This window comes from Eptatretus burgeri, chromosome 21 (assembly GCF_056783735.1).
Source record: "Eptatretus burgeri isolate ZD-2024b chromosome 21, Ebu_testis_v1, whole genome shotgun sequence".
NCBI lineage: Eukaryota > Metazoa > Chordata > Myxini > Myxiniformes > Myxinidae > Eptatretus > Eptatretus burgeri.
In genome coordinates this window covers 623,713-641,506 of record NC_140981.1, presented here as the reverse complement: position 1 = coordinate 641,506, position 17,794 = coordinate 623,713, and the positions used below count along the sequence as shown (strand labels likewise).

The window sequence follows — 17,794 nt, the reverse complement described above, 5'->3', positions numbered from 1 at the left end:
CAGGTTGGGAGAGCCACGAGGAAGAATTGATCCAATTTTGGTGAAGATCCGAATCTCGATCTGAATATAATAATTATTTAATTTTAACTGATTCTTCACCATTGAGAGATCGGGCCAAAAATTTGTCTCTAAACGTGCCGGGCAGTGTTGTTGTCTGGACGGGAGTTTATCTCCAGATGCATCGTGGCGGTGTTTATCTCCAGATGTGTCGGGTTGGTGTTTGTCATCGGACTGGGCGGGGCAGTTTGTTTATGGGCGGTGTTTGTCTCTGGATGTGTTCGGGTGGTGTTTTTCTCCAGGCGTGTTCAGGCAGTGTTTGTACCCTAAAGTGTTGGGCAGTGTTTATGTCTGGACGGGAGTTTATCTCCAGACGCATTGGAGCAGTGTTTATCTCCGGATGTGTCAGGTCGGTGTTTGTCAAAGGACATGACGGGGCGATGTTTGTTTTTGGGAGGTGTTTGTCTCTGGGCGCGTTCGGGTCGGTGTTGGTAAAAAGGACATGTCAGGGCGATGTTTGTTTCTGGTCGGTGTTTGTCTCTGGACGTGTTCGGGTGGTGTTTGTCTCCATACAGATTGGCTCCAGGCGTGTTCAGGCAGTCTTTGTCTCTGGACGGGAGTTCATCTCCGGACATGTCCGAGCAGTTTGACTCAGAACATCTTGGCTCCAGACGCGTCCGGATGGTGTTTGTGTCCGAACGTGTCTGTCTCTGGGCGGGATTTATAGTAGGGACTTGTAGAAAATGGATTTCAGACATTATTTTGTTTCCATCTTCACTGTTATTCCATGCAGAAGGATTATGATGAGAGTTGAATCGAAATTAATACTCCACTGCACATCTGCCTTCACTTCCTCTAACCTCACACTTCCTCCCCCCTTCACTTTCCCTCCCTCTGTCCTTGTTCCCCCACCCTTCCTCGCTCCCCTCCCTGCTCTCTCTTTCCCTCTGTCCCCAACCCCTCTTTTTTCCACCTCTCTCAGTAATCCCATCAGTAAAGCAACGAGTGCTATTTTCTTGTTAAATAAATTGAACTGGTCTCAGGGTTGGATTGTGCTCGGTGTGGTGATCTCATTTGATGATATTGGTGTCACTCGATGAGCTAGCTCAATCCAGCTCAGAGCGCTCGTGATTGCTCGGCCAGATAAGGAAGACTGTGAGCACCTATCGGCACATCACTCAGTTTAATACACGGTCTCAACAAGTATTGTAACGTTTCAAACAGATCAGGGAACTTGCTTGGGGCTGTGGACTAAGCTGGCGGTTGTGGTCATTTTGACACGGCCCAGGGAACTTGAACCGGACTCCTGTACCGGTCCTACAGCTGTTGCAATATGATATTGGATTTTTATTCCTCTTAATCTCAGAAATCGTCTCGATAAGACTTCGAAGCTTCTTTATAATCGTTTATATCCTGGCAGGATTCTCACGTCTCTCACGAGTAAAGTATTCCATCCAGTGAGACAATTGAGTTCTCTCCTTTTACCATCGACATCAATGCATTGTTCCGACACCGACTGATACAAGTTCGATTCCACGAGTTCATGCTCGGGTTTGAGATTTACACACTTTGTGACAGAGGTTGGGTTGTGTTGTGACACTTGTGTTAGGTTGGTTGCTTGGTCCAGAAATAGAAAGATACCCACCAATGGAACACAGGTTGGTGCAGAGGAACCACTTCAAACTTGGGCGACTCATGCTTCCATACAAGAATCATTTATCAATCACAAGAATCATGAATGAATTAAAAAACAGTTTAATAAACAAAACAAAATGAATGAAAACAAAATTAACTTGTTTTACATAACAAGGTGCATTTGGAACGTGTGTCGAGTCCAAGTGTTGCATTTCTCTACCTTTGGCATCATGTTTTCACAATTCGAGGTATCCGGTGAGATTTTGATCATTGAACATCAAATCATCATTATTTAGGCCAAAGTCACTGGTACTCACAACTCCCTCAGGAATGTTGTCCTTTATTATTTGTACAGGAGTTCAATGTCTGCTTACAGTGCCTCGTTAAACTCAGATCACTTGTACGGTTTATCTTTCATCTGGATTATTTGATGTTTCTTTAAACTTGAGAACTGAGTCAAGGCCTAACTGCACGTCGAGCACTTTCAGTACGTCACACCTGTATGTATTTTTTGATGTTCATTTAAATTTGATAATTGACTGAAGGTCTTCACACACAGATCACTTGTGGGACTTCACACCTGCATGTATTTTTTGATGTTGATATAAAGTTGATGATTGAGTAAAGGCCTTACTGCACGTTGAACACTTGTAGGGTTTCACACCTGGATGTATTCTTTGATGTTGATATAAACTTGATGATTGAGTAAAGGCCTTACTGCACGTTGAACACTTGTAGGGTTTCACACCTGAATGTATTTTTTGATGTTTGTGTAAATTTGATGATTGACTAAAGGCCTTACTGCACGTTGAACACTTGTAGGGTTTCACACCTGAATGTATTTTTTGATGTTGATATAAACTTGATGATTGAGTAAAGGCCTTACTGCATGTTGAACACTTGTAGGGTTTCACACCTGTATGTATATTTTGATGTTGATATAAACTTGATGATTGAGTAAAGGCCTCACTGCACGTTGAACACTTGTAGGGTTTCACACCTGAATGTGTTTTTTGATGTTGATATAAATTTGATGATTGAGTAAAGGCCTTACTGCACGTTGAACACTTGTAGGGTTTCACACCTGAATGTATTTTTTGATGTTGATATAAACTTGATGATTGAGTAAAGGCCTTACTGCACGTTGAACACTTGTGGGGTTTCACACCTGAATGTATTTTTTGATGTTTATATAAATTTGATGAATGAGTAAAGGCCTTACTGCACGTTGAACACTTGTAGGGTTTCACACCTGAATGTATTTTTTGATGTTGATATAAATTTGATGATTGAGTAAAGGCCTTACTGCACGTTGAACACTTGTAGGGTTTCACACCTGAATGTATTTTTTGATGTTGATATAAACTTGATGATTGAGTAAAGGCCTTACTGCACGTTGAACACTTGTGGGGTTTCACACCTGAATGTATTTTTTGATGTTGATATAAATTTGATGATCGAGTAAAGGCCTTACTGCACGTTGAACACTTGTAGGGTTTCACACCTGAATGTATATTTTGATGTTGATATAAATGTGATGATCGAGTAAAGGCCTTACTGCACGTTGAACACTTGTAGGGTTTCACACCTGAATGTATTTTTTGATGTTGATAGAAATGTGATGAATGATTAAATTCTTTCAAACACACAGAACACCTGTGTGGTTTCTCACTTCCTTGGACGTTCTCTTTCAGGATGTTTAGAGAACTGTTCTTGTTGTTGTTGTTGGACACACCAGTAAGTTGATCATCGTCCTGACCAAGAGTCCGTGTCACGTGCTGATTGAAGGAAACTTCAGTGTCGTCCAACGGGGAACACTTGGAACAAGAATCCTTTTTCATTTGTTTCTCTGCAATGGCAATTCACAAAGAGGATTAATAAATCCCTTTTAGAATGAAACATTAAACACAGAAAACACAACGTACTCCAATTGGATCAAAAATTTGAGCGATGGGAAGAGAGAGGAGACGAGAGAAAGAAGGAATGAAGAGAAGGAGAGAGAGGAAAATGAGAGTGAGAAAGACAAGGAAAGAGAGAGAGGGAGAGAGAGAGAGAGATAACCAAACACACACACTCACACACACCCGTGCTTTTCCTCCTATCATCAAGGAATAGGGTTCCCAAAGGCTTTCCCCAATCCCGTTATCTTGCGAGCTGCCCTGTGAAGGACAGCAGCAGATGAGGAACTCTCCATTTCTTTGCATTTGTGGGTTTTGCGGAATGAAGGGTTTTACGGTGGCCGGAGTGCAAATCCTGTCACAAACCTCCCAAAAAAGTAACCCAACTGCAGGAGGACGTCGGCAGAGAGTTGGGCATGAGATGTCGATGGCCGTTGGCTCACAAGGAACTCCTCCGCCCTTTGGCAGGTTTTATTTTTAATTCTGCTGGGTGTCCATATCAGACACCCTCCTCACCAGGAAACCTGGTGGGGGAGACGGTCTTTTTATTTTTTCTAGTTACGTTGACGAGGCTCGAGGCTCGTATGAGAGCGAACACACAACGCACAGCAAGGGGGGCATGAGCCAAGAGGGGTGGGAGAGGGAAGGACAAAACATTGGGGAACAGAGAGATGAGGAGATCTGCGGAAGGGAGAGGGATGCGGGTGGGGAACACGTGATATACAAGATGGACACTACAGGGACTTTCAGGAAGGAAAGCAGGGAATTTGAAGGAGGTGGGTTTGGGGTGGATTGACGGGGGTAGAAAAGATCGAGGATTTGGATGGGGGACGATAGGTGGTGGTGAACAGCTGTTTTGAAAGCCTGGAGGGAAAAGTGGGATTCAAGAGAATATGGGAGTTTATTCCAACGGCGGGAAAAAAGAGGAATGAAAGAGTGAAGGTCCGTGACTGGCTTTGGAGGCGAGGTTGAAAATGTGGCTTTCTCAGGAAAGGTCATGGCAGATCGTGAGACCCAGAAGAATGAATGAAAGGACTTCTTCCAGAGGATTGTTGAGAAAGGAGATGGGAGGGGTGGGGGTGGTTCCAAACGGTCCTTTCGGAGAGACATCATGAGAGTGTGAGATTTATCAGGATTGAAAGACATGTTCCACCTGTTGGACCGGTTTGTGATTTTACCCAGATCTGCAGTGAGCAAAGAAGCTGCTGCTTGCTGGTCTGAGGGATAACAGATGGCACGGCAGAGGGTGGAGTCATCAGAAAAAAGATAAAGAGGATTTTCCAGAGAGTCGGAGAGATCACTGATGAAAACCAGAAAAAGAACAGGGCCCAGAACGCTACCTTGAGGAACTCCAGCCTGGACAGGAAGAGGGGATGAAAGAACTCCATTTAGGGCCACACGGTGACTGCGACAGGAGAGGATGTCTGCGAGCCATGAGTGGAGATGGCCTTGGATACCAAAGGAAGAGAGTTTGGTGAGTAGGGCAGGGTGCCAGACGGTATCGAAGTCACGTGATATGTCCAGGGATATGGCTCTGATTTCATGTCCTGCATTGAGGACCTCCATCCATTGTTGGGAGAGCAGAAGCAGAATATCCAGGGTAGAGTGACCTGGTCTGAAACCAAATTGATGATCGGAAATCAAGCCATTGGAGAAGAGGAAGGATTTAATGTCTGAAGCGATGATGGATTCCATAACCTGACTGATGATAGGGAGAAGACTGATTGGTCTGTCGTTGGAGGTATGTTTTTGCACCTTTTTTATGCAGGGCAGTAATGTTTGTTGATTTCCAAGCAGATGGCAGATGATCTTGAGCAAATGAGATGGTGGTTTGAACAGAGAGAGGTGAGCAAGAGCAGAAGAGCAGGTTTTTAGGACACGTGGGCCGATGCGTCTGGACCGGTTGCAGAATCTGTGTCGAGATTTTGACGTCGAAGTTCCACTTTGCTGAAGAAAAGGACACAGAGTCCAGGGACTGTGAGGTGCGACTGGGTAAGGTGGGTACAGAAAGCGATGTGTTTCGGACACAAGATTTAGATGCAAACACGGAGTTTAGGCATTCAGCCTTTTCACGTGCGGTATCAACAGTGCGGCCATTTGAGGTAAGGGAGGGGATGGAGGGAGAACATACACCAGAAACAGATTTGATTAGATGCCACCAGGATTTGGAAGAGGGAGAGAGGTTTGAGAGTTCAGACTTGAGCTGAGAAAGATGTTGTTTTCTGGCTCTCCTGAGGGTAGATACACACTTTTTCCGAGCTTTATGTGAGGAACTGAGATTACCCTCAGTTGGGTTTCCTTTCCCTGAGGAAAAGGCAAGTTGTTTCTGGACAACAGCCTCGCCACAAGCTTCAGTAAACCATGGGTGGGTGGAAGGGTAGGACAACTGAAGACGAGAGATGATAAATCTGTGCATGTGTGAGAGAGAGCGAGAGAGTGAGAGAGAGAGAGAGAGAGAGAGAGAGAGAGAGAGAGAGAGAGAGAGAGAGAGAGAGAGAGAGAGAGAGAGAGAGAGAGAGAGAGAGAGAGAGAGAGAGAGAGAGAGAGAGAGAGAGAGAGAGAGAGAGAGAGAGAGAGAGAGAGAGAGAGAGAGAGAGAGAGAGAGAGAGAGAGAGAGAGAGAGAGAGAGAGAGAGAGAGAGAGAGAGAGAGAGAGAGAGAGAGAGAGAGAGAGAGAGAGAGAGAGAGAGAGAGAGATAGAGAGAGAGAGAGAGAGAGAGAGCATGTTTCTTTGAAAGAATTCCCAGGATGAGTTGATGTTGGAGAAAGTTGCGATGGGAGACCAGTCGAGAAGTTTGATGGCTGCTTGAAGACCCAGCCAGTCAGCCTGAGTGAAACGCCAGACTCGACGGTGCTGAGGTGGTTCCCTGATAACAGCCAGAGAGATGTCCACTTTGACAAGCATGTGGTCAGAAGAACTGATTGGAGAGGAGGAAGAACAGCTGATATTTTCAGGGAGCTCTTACCAGAAAACCTGGTGGGGGAGACGGTTTTGTCGCCGACAACCCGACCATGAAACAGGTTATTACAGGTTTACATGGTACCTGTCGCAAGTCACAGATCTAATCTGTCCCGACCTTCTGGTGGAACTGCCTACATCCAGGATTGCTGCTCACCTCCACTCATTTGTTCCTCTTTTTTCCCTGCCTGTGTAACCAACTTCCACATTCTCTTCAATCTCCTTCTTCCCTCCATGTTTTGAAGACAGCTGTTCCCCACCATCTCAAATCATCCCTCATCCAAAACCATGATCTTTTATACCCTCGTTAACCCCCTTCCCGTCCTCCTTCCAAATTTCAAGTTTCCTTCCTGAGAGTTTTCATCTGCATCCATCTTGTCCACCCAATTCCTCCTCAGACAAATTTTTTGTCCACCGCCCTCTGTCTTGGCCTTCAGCTCTGCTGTTGGTGTTTCCCCCTCTCTCTGCAGTTCCTTTTGTTCTGTTGTGTTCTGTTCCGTTCAATGAACTCGTACGAGCTGTTCCACGAGCCTCGACTACGTGTACAAAAAAAACTTCAACAAACAGACATCCCTCGGTATTTTCATGGATGGGAGTGCATGTTGGTAACCGATCGATTCCAACACACCTGTCGGCGCACGTGCAAGTTCTCCGTGAACGTCTCGACGATCAAAACAAATTTGGTTTCTTAACGAGCTTGGGGTTCGAGTATCTACACGGCATGAAGGCAAGTACAACGTCTCTCTGGAGAACAACCTCCGTACAATGCACATTCATCGTTGTCTGTAAATGGTACGACGACAATGTCGTTGAGGTTCAGACCTTTGTCTTGAGAGGGTGATTCATCCACAAACTCAGATTTGATCTTCATTTTCACAATAAGATCTGGAAAAAAAAAGGACAAAAGCAAGCGTGTCAGGTTCGTTTAACAGTTTAACAACCACATTCATTTAAAAAGGACAACAAGGTTATTCAATTAACAACGACAAGTATTTCCGACACGAACCCAACCAACGTGTCCACCAAGATTCATCTGAATCCGTCCACAACTTTTTGAGATATCGTGATCCTTCACCTAACGTGAAGATATCGTGATCCGTGGTGGAGGGAATGAGCTTGTGGTTCAAACCTTCATATGGAGGGAACGAATCATCGAGGAACTCGGACTCGACCTTCACCTTCACAACACAATCTGAAACACGAACAATCCGTTAAAACGACACTTTCAGGAACCACAAGATCTCGGTACGGAGTGAACGTCACGTACTGGGTCCGGACTCCTTATCCTCGGGTGAACCGACCATGGAGGGAGAGGGAGAACCTTCCGGACATTCAGTGCAGAGCCCGATGTAATTCGGTGGGCACCAGATGATAATTTTCGGCACCATATATTTTTTCATTCATATGGATTCTGTGAGTCATAAAAATCATGGTGCCAATTTTTTTGAGCATTTCAAGTATTATTTTCAAGCCGATACGTGAACTACCCCTGAATCGCACTTTTTTCAATGATAACAATTTACCAACTTTTTTGTTTCTGGTTTAAACCTGGGCATGTAATATTGTTGTGGGGCCGCTAGGTGGAGCAGTAGAGTCGGCTCCACCGAACACCCGGAATCTAGATCGTGCTTCTCGGAGAACTCCGAAAGGCACAGGTCCCTTACAGGACCGTGAATCGCCAATAATTCGACCGCGTGGGATCGGGTGAATTGCCAAACTTCAATATACCTCTAAACCCACGCGGCAACGCTTCCGGGGAATTCACACCCTCGACGGAGCTCGAGCGGGACGAGCCGTTACCGTGCTCGAACCGTGCGTAACCCGAGCGGATGGTTACCAAGACCCGTTGGTCCAAATACACAATTTACCGTTTCCCAATTTCCCAACACGCACCCTGCTAAACCAATGAAAGAAGCACAGAAACGAGCTGGTACATTCAACAATTAGTCCTGCAGCGTAGTCTGATATTTCAAATCAATTGTTCAAATTTGCATAAAAGCACCAACATTGGTACACATGTAGAATAATGTATTCCAAACAATTCTCGATATGGAGCCACCCGAGATTGTGCCTTGGTCAGCTTTGGCGACCATTTTCCAAAATGGCCGCCATTCTACTTTCGCGAAATTGGCTATATGCTCATATTTTCTTATTGTATTGGTGGTAGATATAAGGAAAGTGTAAAATTCAGTAAATTGACCATGAAAAGGCGTACTCAAATATTATGAGCCAGTATTTTCGGTAAAAAAGCCATTATTTGATTTGTAAATTGCTGCTCTCCTGAAACTTTTCGCTGAAAAGTACCCATTATTGCCTGGAGAACAAGAGTCAAATGATATTCATCACATTCAATGGGTTTGGAATCAACAAAAATTGTATTATAGATTACATACTTTACTCTATTTTGAAAAGGGAACTGATAATCGTGATAATGACAAACTCAGAAAATAGTCCATTGGGACCATACTCTGTACAGAGCGTTGATGCTGCCGAAGCAGTCTCCTTGGCTATTGGGCACAATCCTGGACAGGTCGCCACTCTGACGCAGGATACTTGAATGACTCGGTCATTCCAGCAAGCTGGTACTCATTTTGCCGACCTCGGAAGGATCGAAGGCTGAATCAACCCCCTGGTGAATTAATTCAGCGGGCAACGAGGCTTGAACTCAGGACCCTCGGATCCCAAGCCGCCACCCTAAAAACTCAGAAAATGTTGTCAAATTATTGCACACTTCTCTTTGAAACGGCTACGGTTAACTGTCAACTACCATTCTACCAGGACACATGGTACACGTATACATTAGTCTAGTACAATACGAGTTTCTGAGCTCAAGTGTACTGGCTCTGGATCAAGAAGTCAACACTTTCACAAGCAATGCGACTTTGCATTTGCACATTCTAAGCGAGGCCGATATCTCAGTCTGTGTCTACTGCGTCGGTCTCCTGGCATTCTCCTTCACAAGCACACAGTCCAGTGCATTGCAGATTAGCCTTCTTGCATTTGCAGCGGTTTCTACAGCCTTTTTTGCAGCCGCACGACACCAGCTTGAAGCAGCTTTTTGAAGCCTCAGGGAGTGTGGTCCAGAGCCGTTCATAGGACACATCCTCTGTTTGCCGCCAGCCCCAGCTTGTTGGTGAAGCACGGGTTGAGGGACCATGATCTGCCCCCAGACATAGCTACCCTGGAAGACTGATCTCTTCACATGCTGTTCCAAAGCATCGTAGGAAGGTAGGATGCGCTGGACGGAGTTCCTCTTGGCGAAGAGTTTCTTTCTGGCCTCGTTGACGTCCTAAAATGGACTGGTGCGGTCATAGAGGAGCACCACAAACCTTTCAATGCAGTGCATTGTGTCATCCTGGATGTTGACTGGCGTGGTGGTCAGGGTCACAAGAGAATCTGTCAGTTCTGGAAACGAGTTCCATGTGGCCCAAGCAGATTTCTTCCCATGCCCCACGAATACTGATACCGCGTCACATCCGGTCATGGCATGGAAGACAAGGAGGGCACGTGCCTTCTGTGGACCGAGGGAGGCAGCTATTTCATGGGCAGGGATGTAGCGGTAGTTCTTGCCCGTCCCAAAGGCAATCCAGAGTTCATCCACGCATGGTAGTGCCTGGGCTACCATCACCGCCAAGACGACGACGTCGGTGTCTACGGTTCGAACTTGAATCCGACGGTGGTCATGTTCTGCAGCATGGGCCACATGTAGCCAATATTACCAATTACAATACCATTTCCACCACTACCGCCACCACGACAAAATACTTCTGAACCTGTCACTGATGCTGTGTGCGAAAATGGATTTTCCCATAAAAATGACCATTTTTCCCCAATGCAATGGTTGGAAATATAATAAATCAACACAAATGACATTTGTATTGTTTTCCTTTGTAAATGCACATCACATGGAGTATTTATCACCTCTGAGAAACCCACAAAGAGAATAACCATGACAGACAGCCCATGCTGTTAAAGTAGAATGGTGGCAATTTTGGAAAATGGCCGCCAAGCTGACCAAGACAAAATCTCGAGTGGTTCCATATCCAGAATTGTTCAGAATACATTAGTCAACATATGTACCAATTTTGGTGCTTTTATGAAAAGTCGAACAATTGGTTTGCTATGCTGCAGTACTAAATAGGGGTATTTATTTCACAATAATCGGGGAGGGAAGCACACAAAGAGCAGAGTTATTGTTACGGGTCGGGCGTCGGCGATGAGCATGACCGCCAGGTGGAGCAGTTGAGTCGGCTCCGCCGATCACCCGGACTTTAGATCGTATCTTTTCGGAAAACTCCGAAAAGTAGAGGTCCCTTATCGGACCGTGAAGCGTCAATATTTCTTCCATGTGGCAACTGGTTATTTGCCAATTTTCAAAATACCAAGAGATCCACGTGGTGATTTACCGAGTCTTCACACCATCGACGGCACCCGTACTGAACGAGACGCTAGCGTACTCGAACCGTGTGCGGCCCGAGCGGATGGCCACCGAGCTTCTGTCGGTCCAAATGTCCCTTCACAGCGGCACAACGGCCTTGCTAATTTTCCAACACGCAGCACGCTAAGCCAACGGAGGAAAGGACACGAACGAGCTGATACATTTCACAAATGGGGATATTTATTAACAATAGGGAAATGAGGGGAGCACGTAAGGGCAGAGTTATCCGAATATTGATAAGCACGTATGTACAGCAAGGCACTTAACAATTCATTACTTCGCAGATTGATGCCACAAACACACACAGCACACAAAATAATCGGACCCAAAGCAGTCATTATTAAGGCCTCCAGCTCGGATGAAGAGGCGAACTGAAGACCAGAACCTGCCTCGGACCTGTCCACCTCGTGTGGTCTTCGACCTGATTCGCACCGGGCACCAGCCAGAGGCGAGCCGAATCCAGACACCGGCAAGCCGCGATCAGCCTCCCCAGCTCCGGCGGATCCTTTCGTGTTCCAGAACATGCGCTGGTGAAGACAAGGCGCCGATCCTTCACAATCCGCTGAGTCAATACAAACGAACAACCACCAACCACCTTCCGTGCTCTCCGAACAACCACCAACCAAGGACCAAGGACCAAGAACCCAAACCAATTTCTGTCTCTCCGTTCCCTTCTTATCCCTCTCGGGCGCGGCTCGCTTCCGGCGTGACTCGTTCACCGTCGGTGGGGGCTGTCGCATCCCATTTATTGGAGTGCCCAAGCGAGCCGATTCATGTCCATATTAGGGAATGGAATTCAGTTCGCTCACCGTTGGGTGGGGGCTGTCGCATCCCATTTATTGGAGTGCCCAAGCGAGCCGATTCATGTCCATATTGGGGAATGGAATTCAGTTCGCTCACCGTTGGGTGGGGGCTGTCGCATCCCATTTCTTGGGGCGCAGCCAAGCGATTCGATTCGTGTCCATATTCGGGAATGGAATTCAGTTCGCGAATGCATTCTGAACACATCCGCATTCCAGCGTGCGCGCGGAGAATGCCGGGAGCAGAGGGTTTTTGTTGGTGTTGTAGTTATCGTTGGTGGTGTAAAATAAAAGAAAGGAAAACCTGACTATCAAAATAACTCCACAGCGCAGGAACATTTAATTACCTATAAGACTCGGGAAAAGGGGAGGTATCTATCCACATTCACTTATCGAAATAACTGAGCTACAGGACCTGAATGTTGTGTGCTCATGGCTTCCAGATTCGCAACATTATCACGACTATAAGCAATGCAATGTACAATGAGCAAAGAAAGCACTTACGCAGTTGTTACTAATAGACGGGCCCAAGGACACACACACACGCACGCACAAATGCCCAGAAAGAGATCGACCTCATCAGCTCGGAGGGAAGAAGAAGAGAAGCCAGCTTGGACCTGTCCACCTCGTGTGGTTCTCAACGATCTTGGGGTAACGGGACTCAAACCCGCAACACGAGGCCGCTCCAAGCACCAGGTACAGAGGGTTACGTCGGGCGTTGGCACGCTCCTCCGGATCGCAGGCAGGCGACACGAGATGATCTCCCGAGTTGAGATGGTCGACCACCCGCAGCAATGCGCCAGACGAGACGCCTCCGATCCGTGTAATGCAGTCAGCTGCAGACCCGGACAGAGACGCGCACTCCAGCAGACTGGACGCACACCCGAGCAGACTGGACGCGCACTCGAGCAGACTCGACGCAATCATTCGTTGCTTCTTCTTTTGTCGCTTTTCTTTTGGGGCCCGTCCGCTCCCGTGGCCTGCTCCCATTGGGTGGACGGCATGTCGCGGCTCCGCCTTCTTGCCAAGGACCGCACCGACTCTGGTGTGGTTGTCGCTCATTGGGCAAAAAACGACGCATATCCTTATTTGGCGCACAGCTGAAGCGAAATGCTTTGCGACCATATTTGGAATGGAATTCCATTCCAAAGGAATTCCGGACGGAACCCTAACTTGAAACACATACTTACTGATATAACTGATCTATCGGACCTGGCTGCTGTGTGCAGTAAGCTTCCAAATTCGTAACAATATATCAAACTGAGCAGAATTCAGCCGAGAATATGATAATAATATCAATAATGACGTTGACCATAACCATAGTGACTTATCTGAATTATTGTTAATTTCAGATGCTGTGCAGCCTTTATTAAATCAATTACTGCAATGTCACCAAGATAATTTTTCTAAACATTATGACATGCTACAATTCTACATACAATGTATGTTAAATTTTTTTCCCTTTCAGGTCAGCTATGATTATAGCAGAAGTGGTCAAGGGTCCAGACTAAAATACTGATGTCGTGGATGTAGTTGTAGATTAACCTCCAAGCTTTGTGGGTGAATGAACTTATGTCGAGTGGACATTGAAATAAACTGTTCTCAAGTTATCGCTATTGATGAATCATCCCCAAGTCCTTCCAGGTCCAGCACAAAAGCATCAAGTTGCACTACATCTTTGGCAGGTTTTAATATATGCTGCATTTGAAAAGCATCATGGAAAACTCGTAAAACACCCAAGACCAGAACCATATCAGCTGTTTATCGAGAGTGTGAATACCCAGTCGCTCTATGGGGATAATAAGTACATATCCATCCAAGAAGAGCTTGGTGATGTGATGGAAAATGAACTATCACAGAAAGGTGTCGCATGGCATCTCGAATGCTATAAAATTGCAGTGCACAAAATCCATATTGAGCGGCTGAAAAACAGATATGAAGCTGCACTGGAAGCAGGCGAATTACCTAAACCAACGAAAGTTGGACGACCAGAAAGGCCGAACCTCAAAACACAACCACCACCACATGAGACCCCATCGTCAACAGAACATTACATGCGATCTGGTGCCAAACAATATAATAAAAAACAACTGCTTCTTCTCGAATGGATCTTCAGAGAAAGGAGCACTCCACCAGATCAGTGAGTTCAACACCAGGGAACAGCTCCGAAAGGCTGTTGAGTACAGAAATAACCAGCAGTGGAAAGTAAATCTGAGTGCTGCAATCGATCCAAATGATACCCATGCGATTGATATCAAATACCATCTGTATTGTTGGGTGAAGCATGTTCAGCGAACTCAGGTACAGCAGGAGAGAGCAGAGACGAAGCAGTAATAACCAAGGTTTCAGCAGACATTGAATTCTTCCACTTGATGAGCAGCCTGCAGAAATCAGGATCTATTCTGGACATGGGTGAAGTGGAAGCAGCTTATCAAAATGTCCTCAGAGTCAATGGTTCAAATGATACGCACATATCAAGGATAAGTTTGAAGCGTAAGCTTGTAGAAAATATAGATAATGTTGAGTTCTGCCGCTCTATGCATATGAATGAACCAGATCGGATGTACACGTCGAGAACAAAAAGAGCCGCAATTGACAACCTGGACGAGGCAGCTGGCAATGCAAGCAGCAACAAGAAAGCAGTCTTCGAAAATGCCAAGGTAATAAGAAGGGACATCACTGAAGCTCTAAAGCAGCCGTGGAAATTTCAAGGGTCACTGTGAGATGAAAATCAAGTTCCCAAATCGCTGGAGGCATTCATCCCCAGGATCCGCAGGGCCAATGTTAACACTTGAGTCAACACGGAGAGAGCAGAGCATTCAACTAGTAACACGGAACATAGCACAGACTATAATGTTTGCATATAAGTCTGATCGTCAGGTGTCCTTTGTGCCAAAGCAGACACACTACTCATCCTACCTTGCTTCAAGTGTGCAGATCATGTCTCCTGATAAAGATTTGTTAATTCTTGCTCGACAAAAACTGCCGCTCTTGGGTGATGTATCTATGCTAGTTGGGCACAGGTACGAGAAGACGCTTGGTGAATTTGCAACCGATTTATGAATCCCTTGATGCGAATCATGCTGCTGGTCTCATTGGATTCCACGCTTTCACTGGCAGTGATACTGTTGTGGGCCGGGGTTCGGGGGCGATAAACGACCATAAGGTGGAGCAGTCGAGCCGTCTCCCACCGAACATCCGGAATTAAAAGGTCGTCACCCCGGAAAACTCCAGAGTCGACGGGCCACTTAAAGGACCGTGATCGCCAATTCTCTGACGGCGTGCGGTAGGGTCAATAGCCAAATTTCAATATACCTAAGTACGCACATCGTCAAATTACCGGGGAAATCACACCCTCGGCCGACTCTGTCCGAACCGAGTCGCAGGTACCGACTCGGATCCGGCGTAACCGAGCGGAGTTACCAGAGCCGCGCCAGTCCAAATGACAAATTACAGCACCAACGGCCTTGCTATTTCTCAAGCCCGAACCATGCCAGGCAAACGAAAGAAAACACGAACAACGAACTGGAACATTTAACAGATATTTATTTACAATAATAAGACACAGTGCAGACTTAATCACGAATATCAGGCAGGCAATGTACAATGAGCAAAAGCACTGAACAATTCCATTTCTCAGACTGGCACCACACACACACACACACACACACACACACACACACACACACACACACACACACACACACACACACACACACACACACACACACACACACACACACACACACACACGAAATGGACCCCGTGGGGTCTTTATTCGGTCCTTCAGCTCAAGAGGGAAAGTGAAGCTGGGGACAAGGGTCCATCCGGGTACCTCCCCGCCTCGTGCGGTTTCACCAGACCCGCACTTGTGGAGCTTGGAGTCCGTGGACGGGAACAGGGATCCCAGCTCGAGCACTCCAACGCAAACCACCACGGTGGGACTCGAACCCATGACCCAGAGTCCAAGGGCCCACGACCTGGATGCTCGGTCACCACCACCACGAGGAGCCACCGCAAAGGACAGCAGACCGCTCGAACCACCACCGCAGACCAAGCCAATCGCCACAATGACTGCTCACCACTCGACTTATTCCTCGGCGTTTTTGGCTTCTAATTGGCTGGGGCACGCGTGCGATGCTCGCCCTTGGCTCATTGGGCAGAGGAAACACTCCATGCCCTTTTTTGGAGCGGGGCTCCGATCTGAGGCGATGGAAGTCCCGCCCACGTCTGTGCTCGGTACGCATGTGCGTGAGGAAGTCCAATGGTGGCAGGAGCGAAGGAGGGATGTTGTTGTTGTCGTTGTCATAAAAACCCAACTAAAAAAATAACTCGGAGCGCACACACGAAATTCCCATTAGACATTGGGGATGGATTCTAACTATAAACACATACTTATCGAAATAACTGAACTGCGGGGGCTGCTGTCTGTTTGTGTGCAAATGGCTTCCAGATTCGTAACAATACCACTGGACGGATCGCAGACAAAGGCAAGCAAACATGCTGGAAACAATTCAAAAAAGCAAATGGAAACACACACCAGGCATTTACTCAGCTGGGACAAACAGCTCATCCATCCGCTGAAGTGATGGACAGTCTGGAAGAGTTTATGTGCCTATTGTTCGCTCCAAGACTCGGTATCAAAACAGTCAGAGAGCTACGATGGCACTTGTTCAAGAAAAATCAAGCGGAGGCTGAGAAACTGCCCCCAACAAAGGCATCTCTGAAGGAACACATTCTCAGGGCTCATTACCAAGCTCTGGTTTGGTTCCTGGCAGATACCCCAAATCCGGACTTACCTCCGCCAATTAATTATGGATGGAGTGATGAAAATAATCAGGATGTCCCAAGAGTCTCTGACCTCCCACCAGCTCCGACAGCTGTTCTAGAGCTTGTAAAGTGCGGCTGTGGCAAGAGCCGATGTGCCAGTGGATCCTGCTCTTGCAAGAAGCATTCTTTGGCCTGCACTTATGTGAGTTATGTGCTTGTGATGCGAACGTTGACAAATGTGAAAACACCAATGACAGACTCAGAGGAAATGATCACGAGGACAGCATGGATGAAGATGACTTATCTGACACTGAATTACGATGAACTTGATGGTTTTTGTTTCAACAAATATTTTGACCTATTCATTACAGTTGACTACTTAAGTGCATACCATAGAACAGATATACTTGATGTGAACCACTAAACATACCACAAAGCACAAACGGTACATTTCTCTAATTGTTTGACTTGCAAATACAAACATTATTGCGTCTGGATATTTGCTCCGTTATGGTTGTTATTGCCAGGGAAATTGGCATAAATACCTGTGGACAATAAAAATCAGTATTTTTATATATATATTTGTGTTACAAATGTCCAGACCTTTAATTTGATATGCTGCATGCTTTGCTTTATAACAATATTTGAAACTGGTAGTTGCAACCGAAACAGCGATCATGGTATTTTAGGGAGCCACATTAAAAGCCACCAAAATGTCCCCAAAATGCAAAACAACAATTGGCACCATGATTTTTCTGATTCTCAATGCATCTGTGTCTGCAATAAAATCCATGGGGCAAAAAATTATCATCCAGTGTCCCCACGGTAGGAGAGATTCATACATAGACTTCTACACGACCGACGGTGTTTCCTCCATTGAAGCCGTTCGTGGATCCCAGGGTGTTCGCGTTGTGATCCCAGATATCTAGTTAGTAATATTTTGATAACATGAAGAATGAGTTTGTGGTTCAAACCTTCGAATGGAGGGAACGAATCATCGACGAACTCAGACTCGAGCTTCACCTTCACAACAGGATCTGAAACACAAACAATCCATAAAAAGGAAACTTTCAGGAACCACAAGATCTCGTCACGGAGTGAACGTCACGTACCGGGTCCGGACTCCTCATCCTCGGGTGAACCGACCATGGACCCGAGGTTTGAGGGATCATCCTCCCGGATCGACCGTGTTTCCTCCATTGAAGCCGCTCGTGAATCCCAGGGTGTTCGGTTTGTGATCTTCGCCGGAGAGACCTCGGTTCATGTGCATCGTCCTGACTCCAGGAGACTGTGAGGAA

General features: G+C 46.3%; 1 protein-coding gene across 1 annotated transcript in view; it reads right to left on the bottom strand.

The window, feature by feature from the left end:
* Positions 1-1,736: 1,736 nt before the first annotated feature.
* Positions 1,737-17,794, bottom strand: part of LOC147008094 (uncharacterized) — a 44,230-nt gene continuing 28,172 nt past the window's right edge. The window contains exons 8-12 of the mRNA XM_085865531.1: positions 17,609-17,756; positions 17,471-17,533; positions 7,564-7,680; positions 7,311-7,373; positions 1,737-3,481 (exon numbers count right to left, since the gene is read on the bottom strand). Of these exons, the coding sequence (XP_085721657.1) occupies positions 2,193-3,481; positions 7,311-7,373; positions 7,564-7,680; positions 17,471-17,533; positions 17,609-17,756 (1,680 nt within the window). The 3' untranslated portion in view covers positions 1,737-2,192. The remainder of the gene's footprint in view (positions 3,482-7,310; positions 7,374-7,563; positions 7,681-17,470; positions 17,534-17,608; positions 17,757-17,794) is intronic.